At 41.5% G+C, this 26,031-nt stretch overlaps 1 protein-coding gene across 1 annotated transcript in view; it reads left to right on the top strand.

The window, feature by feature from the left end:
* MMP28 (matrix metallopeptidase 28) overlaps window positions 1-24,967 on the top strand; it is a 63,777-nt gene extending 38,810 nt beyond the window's left edge. The window contains exons 4-8 of the mRNA XM_063456671.1: window positions 9,480-9,698; window positions 11,399-11,641; window positions 12,681-12,827; window positions 17,178-17,345; window positions 23,626-24,967. Coding sequence (XP_063312741.1) covers window positions 9,480-9,698; window positions 11,399-11,641; window positions 12,681-12,827; window positions 17,178-17,345; window positions 23,626-23,999 — 1,151 coding nt within the window. The 3' untranslated portion in view covers window positions 24,000-24,967. The remainder of the gene's footprint in view (window positions 1-9,479; window positions 9,699-11,398; window positions 11,642-12,680; window positions 12,828-17,177; window positions 17,346-23,625) is intronic.
* Window positions 24,968-26,031: the final 1,064 nt, after the last annotated feature.

Below are 26,031 nucleotides of genomic sequence, written 5' to 3'. Positions count from 1 at the left end.
TTACAAAACACACCAAAAACGTATGCGTACATTTTAAGTTTCCTGCGTTTCTTTCTCAGTAATATGAATATTAATATTGATAATAATACTAATTATAGAACCCCACTAGCTGCTTGCGTTCTTTCACTCTATTATAGTAAATAATTTGGGAATTGGAGGTGTTAATAAAGGGATACAGTTGGATAGTAAGGAGACCTCCATGACACACGACATTCTTTGACTGTTATGCCATAAAATAATTTGCCTATTTATGGTTGTAGCGGAGAGCCGATCTTGCACAGCTATTCTCCACTAGAGATTCCAGTGAGGCTCAGGAACAAGGTGATGTTAAGTCCACAGGCAAGGTTTCCAGCAGGTAAAGTAATACAGCAGTATCCCCATCGCAATCCCAATAACTGGACGACACACAGTTTCAGGAGTAGTCTGACAAGCTTTATTCCACAGTTCCTTATAAAGCCCTCTCCCATGCAAGGGAGGAGGTTCTATCACTTAAGACATTATCCAATCTCTAAGTAGTAACCTCCCACAGATCTCCTCCCCTCCTCTAGCATCATAATCCCCTTATTGTGTACACAGTTTTCCCCGAGTTTTGGATGTACCCTAAATACTTGGGGTACATCCACAAATCCAACATCCCCAGATAGCTCTATTCTGGGGGACCAACATACTTAAAAATTAGCCCATTCGGATGAATGGTTCGTGAGATATGGGGTTCCAAAGATTTGACCGACCGCATGGGTAAAATATCCGAAAACAGTTCCATGCATTTTGGCCCTGCGGTCGGTCACAAACAAGGGAATGAAAACAGGCGAATTGCCTGTGTTATAGAGCCTGGAGAGGGTTTGAATGAATTCCCTTGTTTATGGGGCTCTTTCTACCGAACGGCGGGTCATTCGGTAGTTTCCATACGAATTTCTGGAAGTATGGAGGTCTCAGCGGTGTTTGCCTAGTCAAGTGTCCGATTTTAGTTCCAGACACTCGACGGCAAAACACCGCTGTTCGGTAGTTTAAGATGGCCGCCGCCACGTGTTTGTTTCCCGAATGGCGGCCACCCAGAGGACAAAGACCACACTGCACTGATTGCCAATTACCTGTTTGCAACATTGTTGCAAACGGTAATTGGAGGCACACTCATTCCTGGGTGGTCTGGTTGTTCGGTAGTTTCATTCCCTTGTTTTATTTGAATGATTCTACCGAACAACTAGAGGAATACAATTCTTTACATACATTTAACTGTCATTATACCCGGATACCATGCTTTCTATACATGTACATACACATTAAACCAGCCATATGACCAAATACACTTATTCTCATACATGTCGTGGGACAGCCCGGTACCAATCCGCTACACTGCTCCCCCTTGCCCACAAGCCGGCATACACAGTCTGATCCAACACGGATCGGCTTGGGGATGTCCGGGGGCTCACGGATCATTTCTCTAAGTCAGTTTGTCTTGACAACCCGTCAGCATTTCCATTCTGCTTACCCGGCCGGTACTGGATATTAAAGTCAAAAGGCTGTAGCGCCAAACTCCAGCGCAGCAGCCTGGCGTTGTCTCCAGCCACCCGGTTCAGCCAGACTAACGGGTTGTGATCCGTGAGCAAGGAAAAGGGCTGTCCATATAAATAGGGTTGTAGCTTCTTTAGGGCCCACACCACAGCCAGGCATTCCTTTTCGATGGCGGCGTAGCTTACTTCTCGAGGTAACAGTTTGCGACTGATGTAAGCCACTGGATGTTCCCCGCCATCGGCCCCGACTTGACTCAGTACTGCCCCCAATCCAAACATAGAAGCGTCTGTGTGAACAAGAAAACGTTTAGTTGGATTGGGAGCTGCCAAGACAGGGGCATTTATCAGTGCATTTTTCAATTGTTGGAATGCCTGCTCACACTCCGGGGTCCAGTTTACTTGGCGGGGAAGGTTCTTACGGGTCAGGTCAGTGAGGGGTTTGGCCAGGGCGCTATAATTGGGAACAAACTTCCGGTAATACCCTGCTGTCCCTAGAAACGCTAAAACCTGGGTCTTAGTCCTAGGGGTGGGCCACTGGGCTACAGCCTCTACTTTGGCGGGTTCGGGTTTTTGTTTACCGCACCCTACTCTATGTCCCAGGTATTGTACCTCAGCCATGCCGATACTACACTTGGCCGGCTTCAAGGTCAGACCTGCTTCCCTTATCCTATCTAGTACAGCTCCGATGTGAGCTAAGTGTTCCTGCCACGTATTGCTAAAAATAGCAATATCGTCCAGGTAGGCACATGTATAGTCCTGGAATCCATCTAGGAGTCGATCCACCATCCTTTGGAAGGTGGCTGGGGCGTTTTTCATCCCAAATGGCATGACCTTAAACTGGTACAAGCCAAATGGGGTGACAAAGGCCGACTTCGGGATGGCGTCTGGGGCCAGGGGGATTTGCCAATACCCTTTACACAAGTCAATAGTGGTGAGGTATTGGCCCCTGGCCATTCTGTCCAGTAACTCGTCTATCCGGGGCATCGGATAGGCGTCAGATACAGTCTTCTCATTCAATCTCCTATAGTCCACGCAGAAGCGGGTTGTACCGTCTCGCTTTGGTACGAGGACTACAGGAGATGCCCAAGGACTGTCTGAGGGTTCAATCACCCCCAGTTGGAGCATTTCGTCGATCTCCTTACGCATGTTTGCCCGTACCGCTTCTGGAATGCGGTATGGCGTCTGGCGCATGGGTAGTTGCCCTGGGGTCTCGACCCGGTGAGTTGCCAGAGGCGTGTATCCAGGTACATTAGAGAACGTGTCGCGTTTCTCTTCCAATAGTTGCTGTACCTCGATCCGCTCCTGTGGGCTCAGCCGATCTCCCAGCGTAACCTCCCCTAAATCTCCGGACAGCTGCCCATCCCCCAGCAAATCGGGGAGGGGTAAGCTGTCAAACTCTTCCGTGTTAGGGGCACAGATGGCGGTTACCTCCTCAGTACGCTCGTGGTAGGGCTTCAGCATGTTCACATGGAGCATGCGTCGCCCCCCAGTCCCTGTGCAGGGGCCGATAATATAGGTGGTATCGCATCTTTGCTCCACCACCTTATATGGGCCCTGCCAGGCGGCCTGTAACTTATCATGTCGGACAGGTTTTAAAATTAGTACCTTCTGCCCGACCTGAAAGCTACGGTCCCTGGCTCCCCGATCATACCATGTACGCTGGCGGGTCTGGGCCTCCTGAAGGTTTTCCCGTACCGTCTTGGTCAACGCTTCTAGGCGGTCCCGAAAGGCCAACACATATGGTAGGATGGGAGTGCCATCTGTGCTCCGGTCTCCCTCCCAATGCTCTCTAATAAGATCCAATGGGCCTCGGACCCTCCTTCCAAACAATAATTCAAACGGGGAGAACCCTGTGGATTCCTGCGGCACCTCCGGTATGCAAATAGGAGGTGCGGCAGGAATCGTTCCCAGTCCTTGTGGGTCTCTGCGAAGGTTCGGAGCATCTGCTTCAAGGTACCATTGAATCGTTCGCAGAGCCCGTTCGTCTGGGGGTGGTAAGGGGCGCTGATAATAGGCTTAATGCCACAGATCCTCCAGAGGTGTTGGGTGAATTCTGCGGTAAACTGGGTACCCTGATCCGAGATAATCTCCCTGGGTAATCCCATCCGGGAGAATATCCGCATGAGGGCATCCGCGACCGTCTCAGCGTGGATGTTGGTCAGAGCCACTGCCTCTGGATACCTGGTGGCATAATCTACGACCGTTAAAATATACCGTTTTCCTGACGGGCTAACTTTATTGAGGGGGCCTATCAGATCCACCGCTATTCGGCTAAAAGGTTCCTCTATTATGGGTAAGGGGTGAAGTTTAGCCTTCCTGCGATCCCCCCTTTTTCCCACTCTCTGGCAGGTATCGCAAGTCGTGCAATATCTGCGTACTTCCTGGCTAATCCCTGGCCAGAAGAAACTCTGGGTTAGTCTGTACCTGGTGCGACTAACCCCTAGATGTCCGGATAGCGGAATATCATGCGCTATCCGGAGTAATTCAGCCCGGTACCGCTGTGGTACCACTAATTGTCTCCTCGCTATCGGGTCTAACCCCGTAATCTGTTTGGTTGTTTCCCTGTATAAAAGTTGTTTATCCCAGATAAACTTCTCTCCCTCCGCCCCGGGGGAACCCGTGCCAACCTTGTCCCTATACACCTGAAGCGTGGGGTCTGTTGCGACTTCAGCTACAAATTCATTAGGTGGAGCCCAGGGGACACATTCTAGAGGGGGGGTAGGGTTGCTTACCTGGACCTCCGGCAGTGTGTTGTGGTCCTGGGTGCGGGCCTGTTGTCGGGTGACTACAGGGTTGACCTCTCCTGTGGTGGGTGACTGGGGCTCAAAAGCAGAAGTGAGCCTCCCCAGATCGTTCCCCAATAAAACCTCCGCCGGTAAATGTGGCATCAACCCCACCTCCACTTCCCCTGCCCCCGCTCCCCAATGTAAATGTACCCTTGCTGTAGGTAGCCGGTACACTGCTCCCCCAGCTACCCGGACGGCAACAGTTTTGTTCAGTTTTGCCTGATCTGAAATCAGGTGGCTCTGTACCAAAGTGATGGTGGCTCCCGAATCTCGTAATCCCCGGACTGCTGTACCATTCAGATATACCGTCTGTCGATGGTGCCGTAGATTATCCACATTGGCCTGGACCGGATCTGCCTCGTGCAGTACCTCCCATTGTTCCACAGTAGTAATGGGGACTGCGGAACCATATGGGGTGGTGACTAGGTCCTGGTAGTGGTGGGCTGCGGCCGCCCTGGGTGGAGGTGGGCCTGGACGAATCCAGGTGGAACGGTCCCGTAGCTGTGGGCATTCCCTTTTATAATGTCCCCACTTCTGGCAGTGATGACAGGGGCCAGCGGTGGGTTGTCGGAACCGGGGCTGTGCAGCGGGTGGTGGAGGTGGTGGTAGCGGTCTCGGTGGAGCTGGGGTGTAGTTGTTTCCCCCGAATGTTTTAAAGGTTGCTTTTGGAGCTGCAGGTTTTTGTGACCTGCGTGCATCCAGGTAGTCATCCGCTTTCCTAGCCGCCTCGGTAAGGGAAGTAGGGTTTCTGTCCCTTACCCATTCCTGGACCTCATTGGTTACTCCCTCATAGAACTGCTCCATCAGCAACATTTGTATTACATCCTCCATAGAACGTGCCTTGCTAGCTTGCACCCACCCGAGCGCTGCCCCCTGTAATCGGCATGCCCACTCTGCGTGCGAGTCCTTCTCTGTTTTCTTTAGATCCCGGAACCTCCGCCGGTATGCCTCGGGTGTTATAGCATACCTGGCGAGTATAATTTCTTTCACTTTACTGTAATTCCTTATTTCGTCATTAGGTACAGTCCGATATGCCTCTGCTGCCCTCCCGGTTAACCTTCCGGCCAAAATAGGTACCCAGTCCTCTGCGTTAATTTTATGCAGTGCACACAGTCTTTCAAAGTCTTGCAGGAAAGCGTCTATATCTTCCTCTGCCTCCACATATGTTTTAAAAGCCTGGTATGGTATTTTAGGCTTACCTTCCTGTGGCACATTAATTGCAGAGCTTTGTTCTGGTGCCTGTGTCCTTAGGATGAATTCTTGTACCTCGGCCATTGTCCTGGTAACAATTTCTGTTGGGGGGTTTTCCCCATAAAAGGATAGCCTGAACTGAACCTGCCTCTGGAATTCCGATCCTTGTGGTGTTCCTCCCGGCTCCCTCTGTGCCGGAACTGAATCGCCCTCCATTCTGTACTCTGCCATGAGTTCTGTAACAAGTACTGCTTTCTTCTTATTGCTGGCTTGTATACCCCTTGCCTCTAGGAGGTCCTTTAGCGTGGAGCGTTTTAGCGCAGAAAAATCAATCTCCATCCGTACTCCATTTACGCTTGTTCCTCTGTGAGTTTGGATCCCAGCGCTGCCAACCAATGTAGCGGAGAGCCGATCTTGCACAGCTATTCTCCACTAGAGATTCCAGTGAGGCTCAAGAACAAGGTGATGTTAAGTCCACAGGCAAGGTTTCCAGCAGGTAAAGTAATACAGCAGTATCCCCATCGCAATCCCAATAACTGGACGACACACAGTTTCAGGAGTAGTCTGACAAGCTTTATTCCACAGTTCCTTATAAAGCCCTCTCCCATGCAAGGGAGGAGGTTCTATCACTTAAGACATTATCCAATCTCTAAGTAGTAACCTCCCACAGATCTCCTCCCCTCCTCTAGCATCATAATCCCCTTATTGTGTACACAGTTTTCCCCGAGTTTTGGATGTACCCTAAATACTTGGGGTACATCCACAAATCCAACATCCCCAGATAGCTCTATTCTGGGGGACCAACATACTTAAAAATTAGCCCATTCGGATGAATGGTTCGTGAGATATGGGGTTCCAAAGATTTGACCGACCGCATGGGTAAAATATCCGAAAACAGTTCCATGCATTTTGGCCCTGCGGTCGGTCACAAACAAGGGAATGAAAACAGGCGAATTGCCTGTGTTATAGAGCCTGGAGAGGGTTTGAATGAATTCCCTTGTTTATGGGGCTCTTTCTACCGAACGGCGGGTCATTCGGTAGTTTCCATACGAATTTCTGGAAGTATGGAGGTCTCAGCGGTGTTTGCCTAGTCAAGTGTCCGATTTTAGTTCCAGACACTCGACGGCAAAACACCGCTGTTCGGTAGTTTAAGATGGCCGCCGCCACGTGTTTGTTTCCCGAATGGCGGCCACCCAGAGGACAAAGACCACACTGCACTGATTGCCAATTACCTGTTTGCAACATTGTTGCAAACGGTAATTGGAGGCACACTCATTCCTGGGTGGTCTGGTTGTTCGGTAGTTTCATTCCCTTGTTTTATTTGAATGATTCTACCGAACAACTAGAGGAATACAATTCTTTACATACATTTAACTGTCATTATACCCGGATACCATGCTTTCTATACATGTACATACACATTAAACCAGCCATATGACCAAATACACTTATTCTCATACATGTCGTGGGACAGCCCGGTACCAATCCGCTACAATGGTCATGAAGTTAAAAACACTTGGTAAATTAAATTGGCATGTCCCTCTGCCAATCGACATCCTCAGGTCTGCCCAACGAATTAATTACTGGAATCAATTTCTAAACTACAACAGACCAGGTTTAGGAGTTCCTGGTGGTATCAAGTTTTTACAGTGCTCTTCTGGGGCGTATGTAATTTTACAGATTAAGATTACATTCACGTAAGATTGCGTCCTTGGTCTTTGAGAAATGAATAGCTGTGGTATACTATCATATGGTTTATGGAGCAGCACAACCATCGTCGCTGCCTCAGGTAAGTGACTGAAGGGGTTTTCACCCCTTCAGTAACCGGGGATTGGGGGTGGGAGGGAGAGGGAACCTACAGTGCCAGGAAAACGGATTGTTTTCCTGGCACTGGAGATTCCCTTTAAATAAATAGTAGATATGTCTCCCTTATAGACATATTTAGTCTTATTGACCCCCATAGGCTAGGCTTTTTTATTTATTTACTTTTACTTTTTTAATGTGCTATCTGGCTAGCAAGCGCTGGCCACCTGCCACATGGCTAACCCTTGAGCTGCAGTAGGTGGGGGCATAGGGAGGATTATAACCTCTCTTATTGTAATATTGTGGTCTTATTGACCCCCAATAGCCTTATTTATAAAAAAAAATTGATGTGGTCGTTGGCTGAAAGGGCTTTTCTTAATATTGATATTTCCGCAGTTTAGCAGATAACTCCTTAAATTGTTCATTTCCTTGGTACCTTTGTGACTGTTCCCTTCAAATTAGAAAATTCAAAAGTATTTGAATCGAAATTTTAAAAATTTACACATTTTCCATTTAATGTCATTGGATATGTTTCCCAAATGATAAAACTTTTGGCGTTTTAAAATATTTTTTTCAACATATAAACATATATCATATATAAAAATGTAGCAATATAGCAAATTATATCAGAATATTAAAAATGTCATGAAATAATGTAAACATTTATTAAATTTTTTTAAATCATTTAGAAAGCCTATCCAACAATATTAAATCAAGGCCTTTAGATGAAGCGACATTAAAAAAAAATAACGATTCAATCTGAAATTAAACTAAATCATTTTTTTCCCTGTGTACATCTCTAGTGAATAGTACCTGTAGATGTGGCTGACATAATCTTTGGTTCTCTCACCTTCTGCTTTTTCTTGTCATATGATTAACAATGTTTGTATCCTTATGCAATAGTTAATTATTTTAGGACATGGTTCTAACAAGGTTCAGACATGAAAAGATTAAAACAATCAAACAGTCATGATTACATTTGCCATTTTATGGGCTTGTCTGTTCAAGACAACTATCTGTATATTGTTTTTCCATGTAATTATCATTTGGGAGTGTAATGACAGATTGACTCATTATGTTGGTGAGATGCTGAACATCATCACCATAGATCTGGCAGTAATTAACTATTTGTGAAGCTCAAGTAAAGGTATTTTATTTAATCTCTGTTTGTTGAGTTGTCACTAGTGAATTGCTTGTAAAGTGTTTCTAGCCAGAAACATCCTACATACACAGTGAGCATGTAAATCCTCAAGAGGACACTATAGTCACCAGAACAACTGCAACTACCCTGCAGGCATTTTCATGCAAACACTAACTTTTCAGAGAAAAGGCAGTGTTTACATTGCCCTCTAGGGATAACTCCAGTGGCCACTCCTTACATGGCCACTGGAGGTGCTTCCAGGGGCAGTGTTGTACAGATGCTGAATTTTCCTCATAGAGATACATTGATTTAATTCATCTCTATAAGGAGGTGCTGACTGGCCAAGCCATAGTTTCCCCCCGCCTCTGTCCCACCTCCTTGCTGATTTCAGCCAATCCAATGCTTCCCTTGTGGTAAATGCTGTGGGAAAGCCTTGGATTGGCTAAATATCGTAACCCGAGCGGCACTGGAAATAGGGTACGTTGTATTACCTTTTAAAGGGTTATGGGTGGGCAAACCACCTAAATGGTGGCTTTAACAGCATAGGGTCAGAAATACATGTTTGTGTTCCTGACCCTATAGTGTTCCTTTAATGATAGCATCCAATGCATTTCATTTGTTTAATCTAATAATACATCATTCTTATATTTTACATTCTTTACATGGCCATAGTAAAAGCAATTGTCCAATGTAATTGTACTCCTTTTACCAACTTTGGCCTTAATTTAATAAACTTTCCAAATGATTGAATACTGTTAGAAAAGCTTTCCCAATGGTTTATTTTCAGAAGTCACCATTACAGTCTATCTGAATTTTTTAGATAAATAATTTGGAAAGTTTTCTAACAGTATTCAATCATTTGGAAAGCTGATTAAATTGAGGCTTTTGCAAGGATGAAAGGCCGGCTGGATATATAGCTTGTGGCTTCAGATTGTAGACTGTATTGCAAACCTTGATGTTTTTTTTTTAATCGGCATGTATGTTAGAGAGAATTATTCCTTTGCTAGATCTAGAAATAAAACTTGTCTCTGTATTTATCATACACAGAAAAATGGTACAAGCATCATCTGACATATCAGATTCTCAACTGGCCTTGGTACCTATCCCCGCACCAGGTGAGACAAGCAGTAAAAGCAGCGTTCCAGCTGTGGGGTAATGTCTCTTCTATGGCGTTCTCGGAGAGTATGAGTGGCTCAGCAGACATTCGTTTGGCATTTTTCGATGGGGACCATAATGATGGAGCCATAAACGCATTTGATGGACCAGGTGCTGAACAATTAGTCCTCGTAAGCTTTTTTCTTTGAGCATGAACTTTTACACTTCACCTGCAGTAAAATATAGTGCTATTTATTTTGCATTAATTCTGAACAGTGAGAGTAACGCTGTCCAATTTCATTGGCCCTTTTTTTGTTTTGAGCCCCATGAAAATTCTGTAATTGATCATTTCACCCACTCCACATTCAACTTGTCCCCTCTCCAAACACCTTCTTCCATCACCTATCTTTTAATCATTCTCAACTTACCCCTTAACACTTAATTCCACCCTTTTTTCTGTCCTAATTTCATATCTTTCTCCTATCGTCTTTCCAGCTCCCCTCATTCTCCCCTTCTACAATTCATATTAAATCTCGCCATTTTATTAAATCACCAGACCCATTCTCATCCTATCTCCCCCTCCATCCATATTGCATTTGCTTCCTCTTCCCTTCTTTTTCCACTTCCTGTTTTCATTAAATGTTCCCTTAGCTTTCCCTGTCTCCCTAACATTTTTCAATACCCAATGTTCTCATCCTCTTCTCCTGACCCCATTTCCAATGTAGATGTAGTACCCATTCCATCTTGTCATTTCATGCACTATACCACCTCCTCTTTTTATGAAACTTTCCACTATGGTCCTTACTACTCATTCACATCCCCACTCCATACCTCATGACATTTTCTCCTTTTAGTCCATTTAACCTCCTCCTTTTCTATTTACTCTTTTTCCATTGCACCGTTTCATTCTCAGTTTCTAATTTGCCTCCTCATTACATCTCCCGTACCTTCCCAATGCTATTTTCCACTGCTTCTGGCCATTATTTAACTCTCTCATCCTCCAGTATTGAGCTCACAAGTCTGTCCCAGGTATGGGAGCTATAATAGATCAAACGCACATCTGCTACTTTCTGTGCCTGGCACTTTTTTGAGATATAGGCCAGCAATGGAAGCAATAAAGGCCCATCTCACAAAAAAAGGCTCCATGTGATATAAGAAGCAGTAATAGTGGCGTATACAGTAGACCCGTCACTGTTCTGATATCAAAGTGGATGAGAGAGAATGAGCTCCATGGAAAGCATTGCTAGTGATGTCCCATAAAAAATACAAAACAGAGTAAAAAATATTTATATGCCTGCAGACCACAAAATAGATCCTGCAGTGTGACACGCAGCACACAGGCCACAGAAGGGCAGCCCTGTTGTAGATGATCTCCCTCTTTGACCCTTTCTACATCTTATGATGAATTGTCAGAGGTCATCAAGTCAAAAGACTTCTGTTTGTTTGTTGTTCTAATTGATTACTGAAACCCATTGATCTGCAGAAGTGCCATGAAGCAGGATCGTTTTAATTGAGTTAGTTTCTTTGTTCCTGACATCATTAGTGGCTTAATAAACTATTATACTAGAGAGCTTTACCTATTGATAGTACAAAGATAATGGAGTGTTGGTATGGAACAAACAGGCTGGCTCTGGATCCCAGTGTCTAATATATATATATATATACATACACAGGCACGCACACACACACACACACACACACACACACTCTCTCTATCTCTCTCTTAAATATTAGCAATCTGAACTTGCTGCAATAAAAACATATTTCTTGGATATTACATGAAATTATTGAATATCAGTAATGCAAATGATATATTGAAATGTATCTGTAATATTTACGTTCTAATAATTAAACATTTCATTTCCTAAAAGGTGGAGCACTTGCTCATGCTTTTTTCCCAAGGCGGGGGGAAGCTCATTTCGACAATGCTGAGCATTGGTCATTGAATGGAAGAGGCAGAAATCTCTTTGTAGTCCTGGCACACGAAATTGGTCACACCCTGGGGCTTCAGCACTCACCATTCAAAAATGCCCTGATGGCTCCTTACTATAAGAAGCTGGGCAAAGATTACCTGTTGAACTTTGATGACATCCTAGCCATCCAAAACCTGTATGGTAAGCTGCTCGGAGAACCTTCATTCTCTACTGCAACATAATAATATAGAGATAATGATTGTAATGGTATATTTATTTTCCTATTAAGCTCGTTCGCTAATATGTTAAATTAAATGATTCTGACCAAGGAAAATTCTGTTGCTAAAGGATTATTCCTCATTTTAACTTCCTGATTCCACTCATTCACCCTTTTAGTCCCATACTACTTGAAAACACTCTTTAGTCACATCCAGCCCATATTTGGCAAGTCTCGTTACATCCACCTGTTTTCAATCATCTTCCTTAAAGCTTAAAGGGACACGCTATGTACCATAACTACTTCAGCTCAGTATAGCAAAGTGGCTATTGGCACTATCACACATTTTTTTTTAATGTCAAACCATTTGGGAGCAATTTGACAAAAACTAGGACAGTCCCAAGCACACAAACTGGCCCTGCTTGCTTGTAATATATACTGAATTAATATCAACGTCAATTTCAAAAAAGCTGGACAGCAATGGTAGCCTATGCCTGTCATCCATGTTCGATTAAATTGATACTAGGAATTTAGTTACTGGGCGCCAGGAAGAACTCCAGTTTTGACAGACAGTTCCCAAATGGTTTGACAATATTTCTGTGATGCCTGGCACCCTGAGACTATTTGCACCATAACCACTTTAGTACTCTGTAGTGTGTATGATACATAGAGTCACCCATTCATTTAATCACCTTATTGACCCCAACTGATCTACTCCTCCTCACCAGTACCTCTCAGTCCAAAATCTGACCTCACTATTCAGGAATGTTTATCCCTCCTACCCATCAGCATACTTATCACACTGGTTGATATCTCTCCTTCTCCTTCTCCTCAGTTGGCAATATTAATCTAGCCTGCTTCTAATGTTTATGTGCTTGATGATGACCGTGTCATCCTTAATCTGTGTAAAATGTCTTGGATATGTTGCTATGTAAGAAATGTGAAATAAGAATAAAAATAAATAGCTTTATATTTTGTTTTGTTTTTTGCCTTTTTTTTTTTACCATTGTTGTTATGAATCAGGGGCTCCCCCAAGTGGCAAATTGGTGCAGCTCCCAGGGAAAGAGTTTGCCTTTTTTCAGGACTGGAATCCAAAAGGTGTAGAAGGATTTACCACTGCAAACACAAAACCATTCTACTGCCAGTCGGTCTTTGATGCCATCACATGGGGTAAGATATATAGCAACAATTACACAGTAGTCAACTTAGCCAATTTGATCCGGATGTTCCCAAGAGTGATAAATATAATTTCTGAATTTTATGCAGTTGTGTAAAATTATGAATACAAAGTGAAGTGCCTGTTATACGACGTAACGGGACAATATAACCATTATAACTATTTTATCTCATTACATTGATTATAGTGCTAGAATTGCCTCAAGCTGTCCCTCCATTCAGTTAAACAATGTTCAAGCAGTTTAAATGAGGGTCCAAGATTGCCCACAACCCCTTGCCGCCCCTCTCCTCCACCTTGAAGGTACCCCATTGCTGCTCATGCTAATGCTTTACCATAAGCCTAAGCAGTGCAGAAGGGATGTTGGGGACTCTTGTTTTGCATTAAAACATTCAAGATGGTTTAACAATGAACAGAAGGATAGTGCCAAGGGACTTAAGACATTTAACTACTTCAATATGATCAAGTTGTTGCATTACCTATAGTGTATCTGCTATAAGTATTAGTGTATGACTGGGACTAACCGTCCCTCACTTTTTTTTACATTTTTTTTAAATACAAAAATTTAAGTGAAATAAAATAAGGGCAAAAACTTACATTTAATCCAGTGCTGGGTTTTTCCTGAAGCCCTCTCCACCTATATCAATGTCATTCCACGTCATTGGTTATCTGTCCGAGGTCCAATTAAATGCTAACCAAGGAGAATAATTATTGGTCCAAGATGCAAGATTATTCTGATAGCGAAGCACTGAGTCTGATTCTTCTCTATCAGCAATAGTAAATGCATTGGGCATTTTAAAAGACTCTGTGTGTGCGAGCTGCATGCACACAGTACCAAAGCCTTTACATTGCAGGTGCACTCACAGCACTGTCTGCAACTGAAGATGCTGATTAAGTCCATTACCAGTGTGCTTTGCATGCTGACATCATATGTTTTTTTTATGCACAGGATTAACATTAACAGAATGCCGGACTGACTAGATCACTTGTGCCGGAGGTATGACTACACTCTGGCACATAAGTAGTAATATCTCAGTTTAGGCAGCATTTTAAAGCTAAAACACTGTACACGCAGACTGCTTGCACCATGACCACTTCTAAAAAGCAGAAACGGTCATGGTAGAGAAGTAACCCTTTCATTTTTTTCAGCATGCACACAGCCTCATCTTTGTGATAGACTGTACATTTCCCTCTACAATATAAAGGTGCAGAATGCTTGCAATAAGGAACCTGTTTAGACAGGTTGTCAAAGTGCCCACAGCATAATGATTTACCATTAAAACTATCTTAAACATATGAACTATTCAGATGTTATACTATCTGGATTCAGGTGACAGGTCTCCTTTAATTTCAGCTGTTGCTGGCTAAGCAATCTGCATTACACAAATACTTGAGAATTCTCCTAAGTTCCCTGGGGAGTTTTGGTATGCTTGCTTAGCCTCACACATGCAGCACCTACTCTTGCAAACCTGTATTTTTGTCTGTGTTGGTATTCCTATTCATTTTGTGCGTACGATCTAGCCAAGCGCTGAATTTAGGGCTACATGGGCCTGGGTTAGAAAGTATATAGATTTTATTGTGTAGCGTTTTGAAAACAGAACTCTGATCCAGTTGTCCCTCCTGTTTGATTGCAGTATGATTGCAGAGTTACATATCTGGTATTATGGCTGCACATTGGAAAGCAGTTGATGAATGTAATAGACAATTCCAATACATAACAAATGGAGCAGGGAATAAATGGGGAAAAAATTAAATTTATATTGTGGGTGCTTTGGGCCTATTTCCAAGCATAAGCCTAGAGCTGCCACTATGATAGCCCCTGTTAATCTTGCCTGATCAGGCTCTCGATTAGCCCTTTCAACTCGTGAATGGAAAGAACGAATTAATCCCCCTAATAATGGATGTTGGTGTGCTTGTGTGATTTTTTTGGCCAAAGATGGATGTAGGTGTGCTTGTGTGATTTTTTTTGGCCAAAGAATCATAATTCTATTGGTCTTGTTCACTCACTGTGTCTAAGTAAGTGGTGAAAAGAGCTGGGTGTTTTGTTGTGGACTTTAGTGATTAGTGAAAATAAGCAATTTTATTGTTATGTACTCTTTAAAACAAGAATGCGTTTGTAGCTGGAGGCAATATCACTCCTTTTACTAAGTCCTGTATTACGACATGATGGTCTATGCTGTCAAGCAGTGCAGCGTTTTTAACATCTGTTGCTGACCCAGACGATCATGCATTAAATGTACCAGCAGGGTTAAATTCCTGCTGGTACCAAAGAGCCCCAGGTATAATCATCATGACATTACCAGAGGGCTTAAACTCCATATGTGCAGCATTTCAAAATTAAACACTGCACATACAGACTTCTGGCACCATGACTTCTTCAAGACACTGACGTGGTCATGTTGCTTTAATACACTACTTTAAAAAAAAAAAAAAAAACTCCAAGCACCATAATCACAATAGTGCCCTGGCCCAAGAATAAGAGCTGGGATAATTGATTGAGAACAATCAGCTAATACCAATACCAGAAGACAGGAGGCAGGGAGCACTGCCCAGTGGACCCCAGGTAAATTGTCAAAGAGTTAGCAAATGGTTGACTATCAAATCGTCATGCTTGCCACTTTTCTGAGCGCTGCCTTTAGCATCCTAACAGAAACAACATCTTTATAAGGTTACTGGTATTATTTGCCTATATATTTGGCACTTACCCCCCCCTTTTTTTTTCAACTGCAATTCACGTTTGAAAACTGGTACTAAATTGTCCCTTAGCCAGAAATTGCCATCTGAGTGCATATTACATGCAAATCACATGGCCTAGTCTAGTGCTACACTTTTGAGAAGTTCGGTGTGAATGGGGGCACATTCAGGCATGTTTAAATATTATCTTTATGCTCTCCTGCCACAAACAAGCACTTGAACTGTCAAGCTTGCAAATGGGTACACTGTTATAATTCATCTTATATTCCATGGCAGCACTAGTTTAAAAATATTATTATACAATGAACACATGCTGATATTTTGTCTGTTTGCTCTCTGGTACTGGGTGATCTACATCTGCCCTCCCCATGCTGCTGTCATATTTTAATTTCGTCTTGTTTAGTACCTCCACCCAGCAGAATTACATGGAAATTGGGTGAGCTTTCTCAACAGGTCTTCCCCCCACAATGCATCTGCTACTAGCCAACTAGATTCCTCCCAATTATCATTTAGAAGGATAACCTGTCTTTCATCTACCAATCCCTCAGCTCCTCTTTGCATTCCTTCTTTCCTGTTTGAATTCCTGTTTACTATTAGCTTAGTCTGTTTGGGGTGTCTGAATGTACCACTAAGCTTCACAGGAATAAATCTTCTCAGTAATGTGGGATTTGCATAAGAGCTTCACATCAGTAAAACTCCCAGTGAAATGCAAACGTGTATCAGAGTCGAGATCCATGGCAGTAAAACTCCCAGTAATGTGCTTTGGGTAAGAGTATCTCACACAGTCCAGCAGCAATAATACTGTAATGTGTATTTGGGTAGGTATTCATAACAGAGTCCTGTACATACAAAATATATAGTAAGTGCTCAACTATAATTCTGGTAAGCAAGTGTGACATGCACTAATTGAAACGGTGCTAGAAATGGAAAAAATCTTGTTACTATATCAATACCAAACATAAGAATTATAAGAAACCCATAGGACACCAATTTATGTCACAAGAAAAGATTTTATTTGATATATTTAATACGCCAGATAGTTAACCTACAATACAAAGTACATAAACAAAAAGTGCGTGATAGACAAATGTATACACCATTCACAAATATCAATAAAGTGCAACATGGTTACCCATTAGATATGCTTTTAAATGTACGGACATAGGGCTGGAGACCAAAACACCAACAATTCAGTTGTTTTTTCAGGGGATCTCAGTAGCCTATGGTCCCAGGTATTTTATATACCTGAGTAAAAAATAAAGTGCCCACCCACTAAAAACAATTCAATTCTCCCTGATAGGGACTAGTGAAAATAGAGATTCATTCCCAACAGCCAGCCTCAATACATTTGATAGCATATTTAATGGGTAACCATTTTTCACTTTATTGATATTTGAGGGGGAATAAACCTAAGACCCCCAATAATATTAAATAAACCCTAAAAGAGCCTCTAATTTGCATGGTTGCAGGTGGTATACATGCGTTAAATGCATACCAACCCCTTCTCGCAAAATCTTTTGTGAATATTTTCTTGTATTCCTTCATGAAGCATAAGTATGTATTACATTTATTTCTCATGAAGCTCTTTTATGATATGTTTATCCTATCTAAACATATACATTTAACTGTGTAACTGTTTGATCCCTGCACAGATATGGAAAACTTATTTTACATCTTCAAAGGTCGTCAGTTCTGGACGGTCAGCTTGAATGGGAATGTCTCTGAGCCCCATCTTCTAAAACACAGGTGGAAAAAGCCACCATCCTATGTTGAAGCTGCAGCTGTGTCTGGATCAGATGGCAAATTCTACTTCTTCAAAGGTGATGGACCTCATAAATATTCCATGTGGTTTTATCTTTGCAAATCTCTCACTATATATATATATATGCATATATATATATATATATATATATATATATATATACACTTATATCTATTTGTGGTCAGGAACAATAAGCCGAGTTATATATAACGGTGGTGTAAGTTGGTTGTGGTGTGCCAAAACCAACGTTTGGGTAGGCCTGTAAAAAGAGGTCTCACCAAGTGAATGCTTTAATAAAGGGAGCTGTTGGTTCGCTGAGCCAGGCGGTGTCGACTCTGTGGAAGTGGCGGCCAGAGAATTTAAAGGCCAGTTAACCCCTCCCACAACTACAGGCTTTGCTTATGGCTCAACTTTCTCATATTTACAAGTCCCAGCTCTGGCACTCACCCACATCCAAAAGCTCCAAAATAATAATAAATTAGTAATCAACCAGGTGCCAGCACCAATATACACTGTAAGGACAGGAGCACTCTCTGGGACTTTTCCAAATAATGGATTCAAACAATCAACATTTTGAATCCTCCTGGGTCCTGATCTTGATAAAGAGGGTCAAAATGTTGATTGTTTGAATACATTATTTGGAAAATTCCCAGAGAGTACTCCTGTCTTTACTACCTATTCATCTATGGTAATATGTATAAATACATTGCTTAAGAGGGCCAGGGTTAGTGGGGCTTAGAGATACTTTGTGTTTGAAGGAATTTAGACTTAGGGGTACCTGTTAGAATTATGTATGGCAAAAAAAATCAGGTTTGGCCGAATCCATTTGTCCGGAAAAAAAATTTTGTTCGGGTGGACAAAAATTCAGCCATGCTTCAGGTGGAATTTCGACCATGCAATCATTTTGATAAAAATAGTTTGGACACTTATAAAGCTTTGTTTTTCTCTGTGTCTCTTATGTTCCTTGTATTTTCTGGGTAATGTCACAATTCTTTCTCCACGCTGAGTACCTTAGGAATACTTCCCACCCCATTATTTTCCGCTGGTATTTGGGGGTTATCCCCCCAAAACTCTCCTCCCCCTCCCCACCCTCTTTCAAATGTTTTGAGTATTTTCTGACATGGCCCACTTCAGTGGGTGGCAGCCTCTCATTTTGTTACCAGGAGAGGCAAGAGGCACATAGCCTACCAACCCCATCAGGTGCTAACTGCTCTACTCCAGCTTTACCCTTTAGAGGTGGTAGGCTTAGTTAATATTTGTTCTAATTTTCTTTATTATTCTTTATTATTATAAAATCTCTTAATCCCATAATCATATCTTTGCTTATAGTGGCTCACCATGCTTGAAATTCATTGATGTATAGGTTGTATTTGCTTATTTTCGTGTGAGCTTCTTGTACAACCATGTGGTTAAAGAATAAAGAAAGATGGACAAAATTTTTTGGGGGCAAACCAATAGAGTACAAAAAATTCCCAAATAGTGAACTGCTAAATATATAAATAAGAGAAATAAAAACACCAATGGGTTCATATTCCGCCCATCTAAAAATCAAGTGAGAAGAAGTAACCAACAGAGGTAAAAAAAATGAGGTGCAGTTAAAAGAAAAATCTATATTATAATATATAAATATAGATTCCCCCCCCACCCCCCTTATTACTTGATCTGTGAATAAAATCATCCTTTAGTGGCTGTACCCTAACATACCAGTCATCTTTTTTTCCCATCAATCATCCCTTTTTTGGTGCCACGGACAGCGCTCTTGAGCACAAATCACGTTAAACTGTTTGTCCATTATCCATGTCATTAGTTTTGTGATACGTCCATATGGACTCTATATTAGGAGTTACGGAATTTAGATTACACACCAATCGCCCCAAATTCATACAAATTGCAGTTTGAAACTGAATGCACAAGTCCAGTCCCTGTCTGCCAGCTACGGTTAATTATTCTCGTAATCCAATACTATGATAGAATGCAGCGTTGTGGGGACATTGCAAACTCATGGAACCCTCCCTGTAATGATGACTGTTGTCATAATGCCACTACACTCGTTTCAGAGCTGCTAGTTTATGGTGTCAGTATAGTAACTGACATAACTTTTATAAATCTACATTTTCATGATGACATTCCCTGAAGTTGACCGTGCCATCCACATGTTTTGGTAAATGGGGACCTTTATGGCTATCCCATGCCTTGCATGGAGTTAGCATTAAGAAGAAAAAAACAAGAAGACACACATATTGTAGAGCAGACAGTAAGGGAGCAATTGTCACAGTAAAGTTGGAAGACAGTTTTTAATTTCAGCAGCTCGATGAGCATTCTATTAGCAGACAGTCCCTTAGAATATAACAGCTGTGGGGAATTAATGCTGGAGGCAAAACCAGATAACTCAGCTTGTAATTAATGGTGACTGTAACAAATAGCTCATTTTCTGATGGTAAATGCTGTTAGCAATTAGGATTGGTTCCCATGACATTTCCTGTTTAGTTCCACGGTGTCAGAGCATAGAGAAAGAGAGACACAGTAAACAATATGTGTGGTCAGTCTCCCTTGACTGTCAGTGATTTAATCTGACTTGACCTCTGTGGGTTTGTTTTACCGACACAAAATTATTAATATTTTAAAAAACATCGCAACTCACTATTAAACACTCTCTGTGACTTTATTCTAAGAACAAATCTTACAAGTGTTCTCTGAAGCCATATGCAGTAATATAGAAAGGAGTACATACAGACATGTTCCTGTATGTAAAATGGTGGTGGAACTGGGACACAATTATTTTTCCTTCATACGTGTAAAGTTATGTGATTTTTGTCAGAAAAAAGAAACACGTTAGGAAACAAAAATGTAACAAAGTATACAATTGACGCAACTCATTCTATTATTATTGATAATAAGCAAAGTTGTGATATTTATTTTTAAATTCACTCCAGATTATTATTATTTATATATCAGCAATATATTATGTAGTGCTGCACAATCTCTATTCTCAGTTATTTTATCTGATATTACCGCTGGGTCTGGTCAAGTGATGCTGAGACTCTGTGAGAGTCTATGAGTCTGTGCTTAAATGTAATTTTTCTCATAGTGATCCTAACATGTGATCTCAAAAAACAACAAACATGGGATGTTAATTAGTAGGGCCATTTGAAGTGACACTTTACTGCCACCCCTCCCCCACCCAAAAATAAATCACTGTTTAGTAGATACACCCAAATTAAATTATGCATTCATTTAATTATGCATATTTTTTGATTGGGGGTACATCAAAAACTAAAAAACAGCTTACAAAAGTTGCAGATCTCTTGTCTGTAGGCTTTGCAAGCCCTCCCTTTCTTTGCCCGCCCAGACTTTCTGTGGCTGTCCAATCACAGACTTGTCAATGCAGCCCAATGAGAAGTCTTTGCAAGGCAGGTGCTCTGGTCAATTGCTGTCTCTTGAGTTTAGCTCCACTGAGCTAACCAAACCAGGAAGTAACCAAAGTGGTTATTTGAAAGCCAGGGTGTGTAACAAGGTAAATTTACAAAAGTGTAAAATTCAATATGTATCTATTTACTTGATTATGTATACTGTATTTATATTTGGGGGAGTTCATTTTTAATGTACTAAAAGTATGTGAAATAACAATATATCCATATGTTGTATTATTCAATAATAATACAGAATATATCAGGAAAGGAATTTTAAAAATGCATGGAACTGCATTAGAGGATTATTGTTACTTATTTTACAAAACGATCAGTGATTCAAGCTTTCTAGTGACAGGCTAAACCACTAAATACTTAATATTTTAATTAGGGTTCACATAACTAACGCTTCATTTTGTCACTCAGTGCTAATTCTCATTCATGGATTTTTCCCTGATAAGAAAATACAAAATCAGCCTTTGAGGGATGAAACCTATAACTCTGCTAACTTTGTAATTAACTTTTCATTTTTAAACATTAACTTTAAAGACTTGTTTGCTGTTGCTCATCTGATGTGTGGGGACTTGACTTGTGCAACTAAGCAATGACAACTGTTTGTAGACAAATCACACAGGAGATTGGCCACTATTAGATTTGGTGGCAAATCCAGACAGACTAGTGTCCCAGAAATAGATATCTGAAACATATTGATGTACCTAACCGAGACACATTGATATAACTAAACAAAACACAGCACGTGCGGGTCACCACAATACTGTCTTGTGTATCTCCCAATCTGTCTCTCATATTTTCTGTCTGCAGAAAGATTTAAATTGCAGTCCTGGCACATTCGGTTCAATGTTTAGGTCACAGTACGTTTTATGGATGTTCTTTTTATGGATAAATATATTTGCTCTATAAGCCGACCATACAGCTAGTTTATGTCACTAGGGAGCAGAGTAAATGTTCTGGGATTTGGTGTTCCACTAACTGCTTTCTTAAGAAGAGTGCAGATTACTGACTTACAACTCCCAGAAGCCCCTGCTCTGCCCCCGAGGCTCTGCTGTGCAAGGATTTATGGTATAAATTCAGCATATACAACAGAGGGTCACTAGAACACACTCAGAAGCTGGTCCCTGTCTGGTTAATGCTGCAAAACCTGTTAATCCTGGGGATTTGTTGCAACTGTAGCAACTTCTAATGCATGTGTCTTTTTTTTTTTAATCATTTATTGTTTATTATTATACTATTTACTATTACTATTTATCTGAATTATAATGCATATATAGAATGGGTTAATTCCAGGTAAGATTGCACCTTTAAAGCACTCAGGGGGGCAATTGCATCCACTACCAGTCCTTATGTCATTGTGTCAGTTCCTAATTGTCACATTAAAGAAACAATCCAGGTCCTATAGGAACGTAATTTCAACCACATGGAGTTAGACTGTTTTCCAGTAGTTTAATCCAAAAGTTGTCTTCACAGCACCCATCTGCCCATCATACGCTTTGCTTCCTCCTCTGATCCCAGCACTGCTATGCATGTGTTTCTTTTCAGCCCTGTTGATAAACTGTGAGCATCAACTGTCAGCCTATCACTGACCACCCAGAGCAAGGAATGATCTAGAAAGTGACATACATTGTAAAGCAAGAGCGGTTCCAGAACCAAATCTCAGGAGGGTCACTGGTGGTGGGCTCTAGCAGGGGAAAGGGGCCTGTAGCAGGTTGATAGGGGGCTTTAGTATATCAATAGGGGGCTGGTATACACACACACACTGGCACACACACAGATATACACACACATACCTGCACATACGCACAATGGCACACACAGATACATATACACACACTGTCACACACAAATATTTACAATAAATACGGTGACACACATACCTATACATACACACATTGTCACACACACTGGCACACAGATACACACATCTAAACATACACACACTGGCACACACACAGATACACACACATACACTGGCACATGCACAAATACACACACATCCGCTGGCACAAATAAATACACACACATACATTGGCACACACATAGACACACACACACTGGAACACATATGCAGACACACACATACACAGTTTACACACTGGCACACACACACATACCTATACACACACATACCTACGCCGGCACACACAGATACACACTGACACTCACCGATACACACACAAATACACACTGACATTCACAGACACACACAAACACAACTACACACACAGATACACACTGACACAGATAAACACTGATTTACACATACACACACTGGCACACAAACATATATATACACACACACTGGCACACATACCTATATACACACACAGATAAAACACATACACACACTGGCACACAGATACACATACACATTGGCATGCAGACACAGATGCATACACACATACACACTCAAACAGATACACACATACCCACACATACACAAAGTGACACACACACATACCTAAACATATACTCGGGCACACGCAAATTGCAGTTGACATATTATTAACCACCCCCTGCTTCCATACCTTTTGGTTGCAGGGAGGTGAACTCCTGGGGCTGACTGATGCTGATGGGAGCCTGCCTGTAGAGCTCTCTATCCTCCCTCCTCCTCTTTTTAGTACTCCCAGCCAACGCAGTCTGTAAGCTAGGAGGAAGTAACAGATAGTCACTTCCTCCCAGCACTCTCTGCTCATATTAATAATATCGGATCTGCCACTGCTGTGAAGGCAACTTTGGGGTTAAACCCTTTAAAAACGCTTAATTCCTTAAGTTAAGATGGCTCCCAGGACCTCAGACCCCATAATGATTTAATTTAGATGAAGTTATTAGGATGCCTGGAATCTTCCTTTAATTTTTTATTTGATATTGTTGCAAATAAACCTCATTTACCAACTGTTGTTGCTACTTTTGTAGGTTCGAAATGCTGGAGGTACAAAGAATCTAAACTAGAGGCTGGGTTTCCTCAAAAGTGCAGTGACTATGGTCTTCCTCAACATCCTGATACAGTCTTATATTTTCAGCCACTTGGGCACCTGGTTATCTTCAAGGGAACAAAGTATTATGTAATAAATGAGGAAACACTGACTGTGGAACCATACTACCCACGCAGCTTAAAGGACTGGAAAGGCATTCCTACTGAGACCACAGGAGTGTTGACCCACCCAGATGGATCTATCTACTTTTTTAAAGGTGGAAAGTACTGGATGTTTGACCAGGACAATCTGAAAGTTACTGCTTCTGGGAAGTGGGCAGAGGATTTATCATGGATTGGTTGCAAAAACTCTTGATTATCAATGACTTTTTTATGAATCCCAAAAAGTACTTTACATTTACGTAGGCTTATCATGTTTTTGCTGATAAGTCTTTATGGAGTATTATTCATATGTGGGAAACATTACTATTCATAAACATGTTTTTTGCTGTAGAATACTCATATCAGAAAAAAGAGTGTACACCAAGAGAAAATCTGATTCCATCCATTGTTTCTATTTTCCGAAAATTGGATAGGTTTCCTTTTATGCCTTTGGGCAGACTGGGATTCTAGTGAACCAGCACTCTGATGCATGTTTACAAATGTACATAAACTTATAATGTAGTCATATCTGACACTGGAAAGGACTTTCTACAGTTATTTAAGACAGTATGACTGGGTGTGTTGGGGAGTAATTTTCATTCTTTTAAAAATAACCCTGATGTATCATTTTTGTATTTAATTTGATATCTTTCTCAACTGCTGTGTATTGATTGTGTTAAGACATACACTGGAGTAAACTGGAGACTCGGCAGTGAAAATATTCAGTTTGAGTTTATAAATGATGACCTCTGATTATCTGATATATTTTATGTGCTAGAGGATTCCTTGCAAGAAAATATCCATTTCCATTTTATTTATGGATGAATTATTTTCTTAATACATAAGCTTCTTGGCATATCATTAACTAAAATTGATCAACAGATGAATTGTGACATTTCTACTGTAAAAATAACCACTACACATACTACAGTCCCTATCCCCCCCATCACACTACAGCCACTACCCACCATACACACTAAAACCAATGACCACATATACACTAGAGTTAGTACCCCACACACATACTAGAGAAAATGACCCCACACATACACTACAGCCAATATCTCCTTACATATACTTTCCCTTCACACACTACAGCTACTATCCTCCCACATTACAGACACTAGCACGCCCCATATCCCCCAGACACTACAGCTACTATGCCCTAACACAAACTAAAGCCTTTATTCACCCCAAAAAGCACAGCTCTTATACACACACAGTACCCCATAAACAGCCCTGTCTGTTGTTGCCCACATGTACACATAACACGACAAACAACCTCACCAACACACATGCAAGCCACAAGTATCATTCCGACGACAGGACTGTGCGTGTGGTCTGCAGGGGACAGCATCAAACTGACATGGCGATGACAAAAAATGCCCCCTCTCCACCATGTACTTCTCATTGGGCTGCTTTGTAATGCCCAGGACAAATTGTTGTCTCGGTCTAATCCATGGTTGCTGATATAGATGAAGAGCACATTTGGTGATGCAGGTATGTGCCTAATGAGTGTGGTAAAGAAATCAAAAGCTCAATCTGTAGTTTATAAAAAAGTGACTGTCAGGGTTGCGTTTCAGATAACATGATATAATTTTACAAATTCCCTCTGAGGTGTCAACTTGTTTACAGACTACAAGTACATAACTGGAATTTATTTGACACTGTTGGGTAATCATCAGAAACTTTAAGTACATAGCTGTTGATTTATCCACACTCAATGCACATTACACATTAGCTTCCACTGGGCGTGTTTGAAAAATGTTTAATTACTTTATGCAATTACGTATTTGAACTGATTGGAAGCCTATCAGTGAATCATTTGTTTTGTCATTTAATATTGTTTGTTGTTTGCAGCAAAATAATTTGATTGCCCAACAAGAGGCAAGTATGGGCTTTTCTCCCTTTGAACCATAAGATCTGTTAGGCCAAGGAAAAATATTGACGATGCCTAGGTAAATATTTAACTGCCAGATCTATAAATCTTTGAACTAGGTTGCTTCTTAGCGAATGATTGATTCCACATATTTCTTCTTTGTTGAACATCCTAACATAGCACCTTATCATTTACAATATGGACATTTACTGTCAAAACTGTGGTCTTTGTTATACGTCTTATTTGATTACTTACTGTATGAGGGTGCCGCAACATTCCTGGCACCATAAAAGGCTGTAGTTGTTATAATGCTTGCAGCGTTCCTTTAAGGAACAATTAAAGTGATAGGAGTACAATAGTTTGCTGC

The sequence above is a fragment of the Pelobates fuscus genome, chromosome 1 (assembly GCF_036172605.1).
Source record: "Pelobates fuscus isolate aPelFus1 chromosome 1, aPelFus1.pri, whole genome shotgun sequence".
Taxonomy (NCBI): domain Eukaryota; kingdom Metazoa; phylum Chordata; class Amphibia; order Anura; family Pelobatidae; genus Pelobates; species Pelobates fuscus.
Note: the sequence above shows the minus strand (reverse complement) of the source record. Positions and strands in the feature narration are given on the sequence as shown.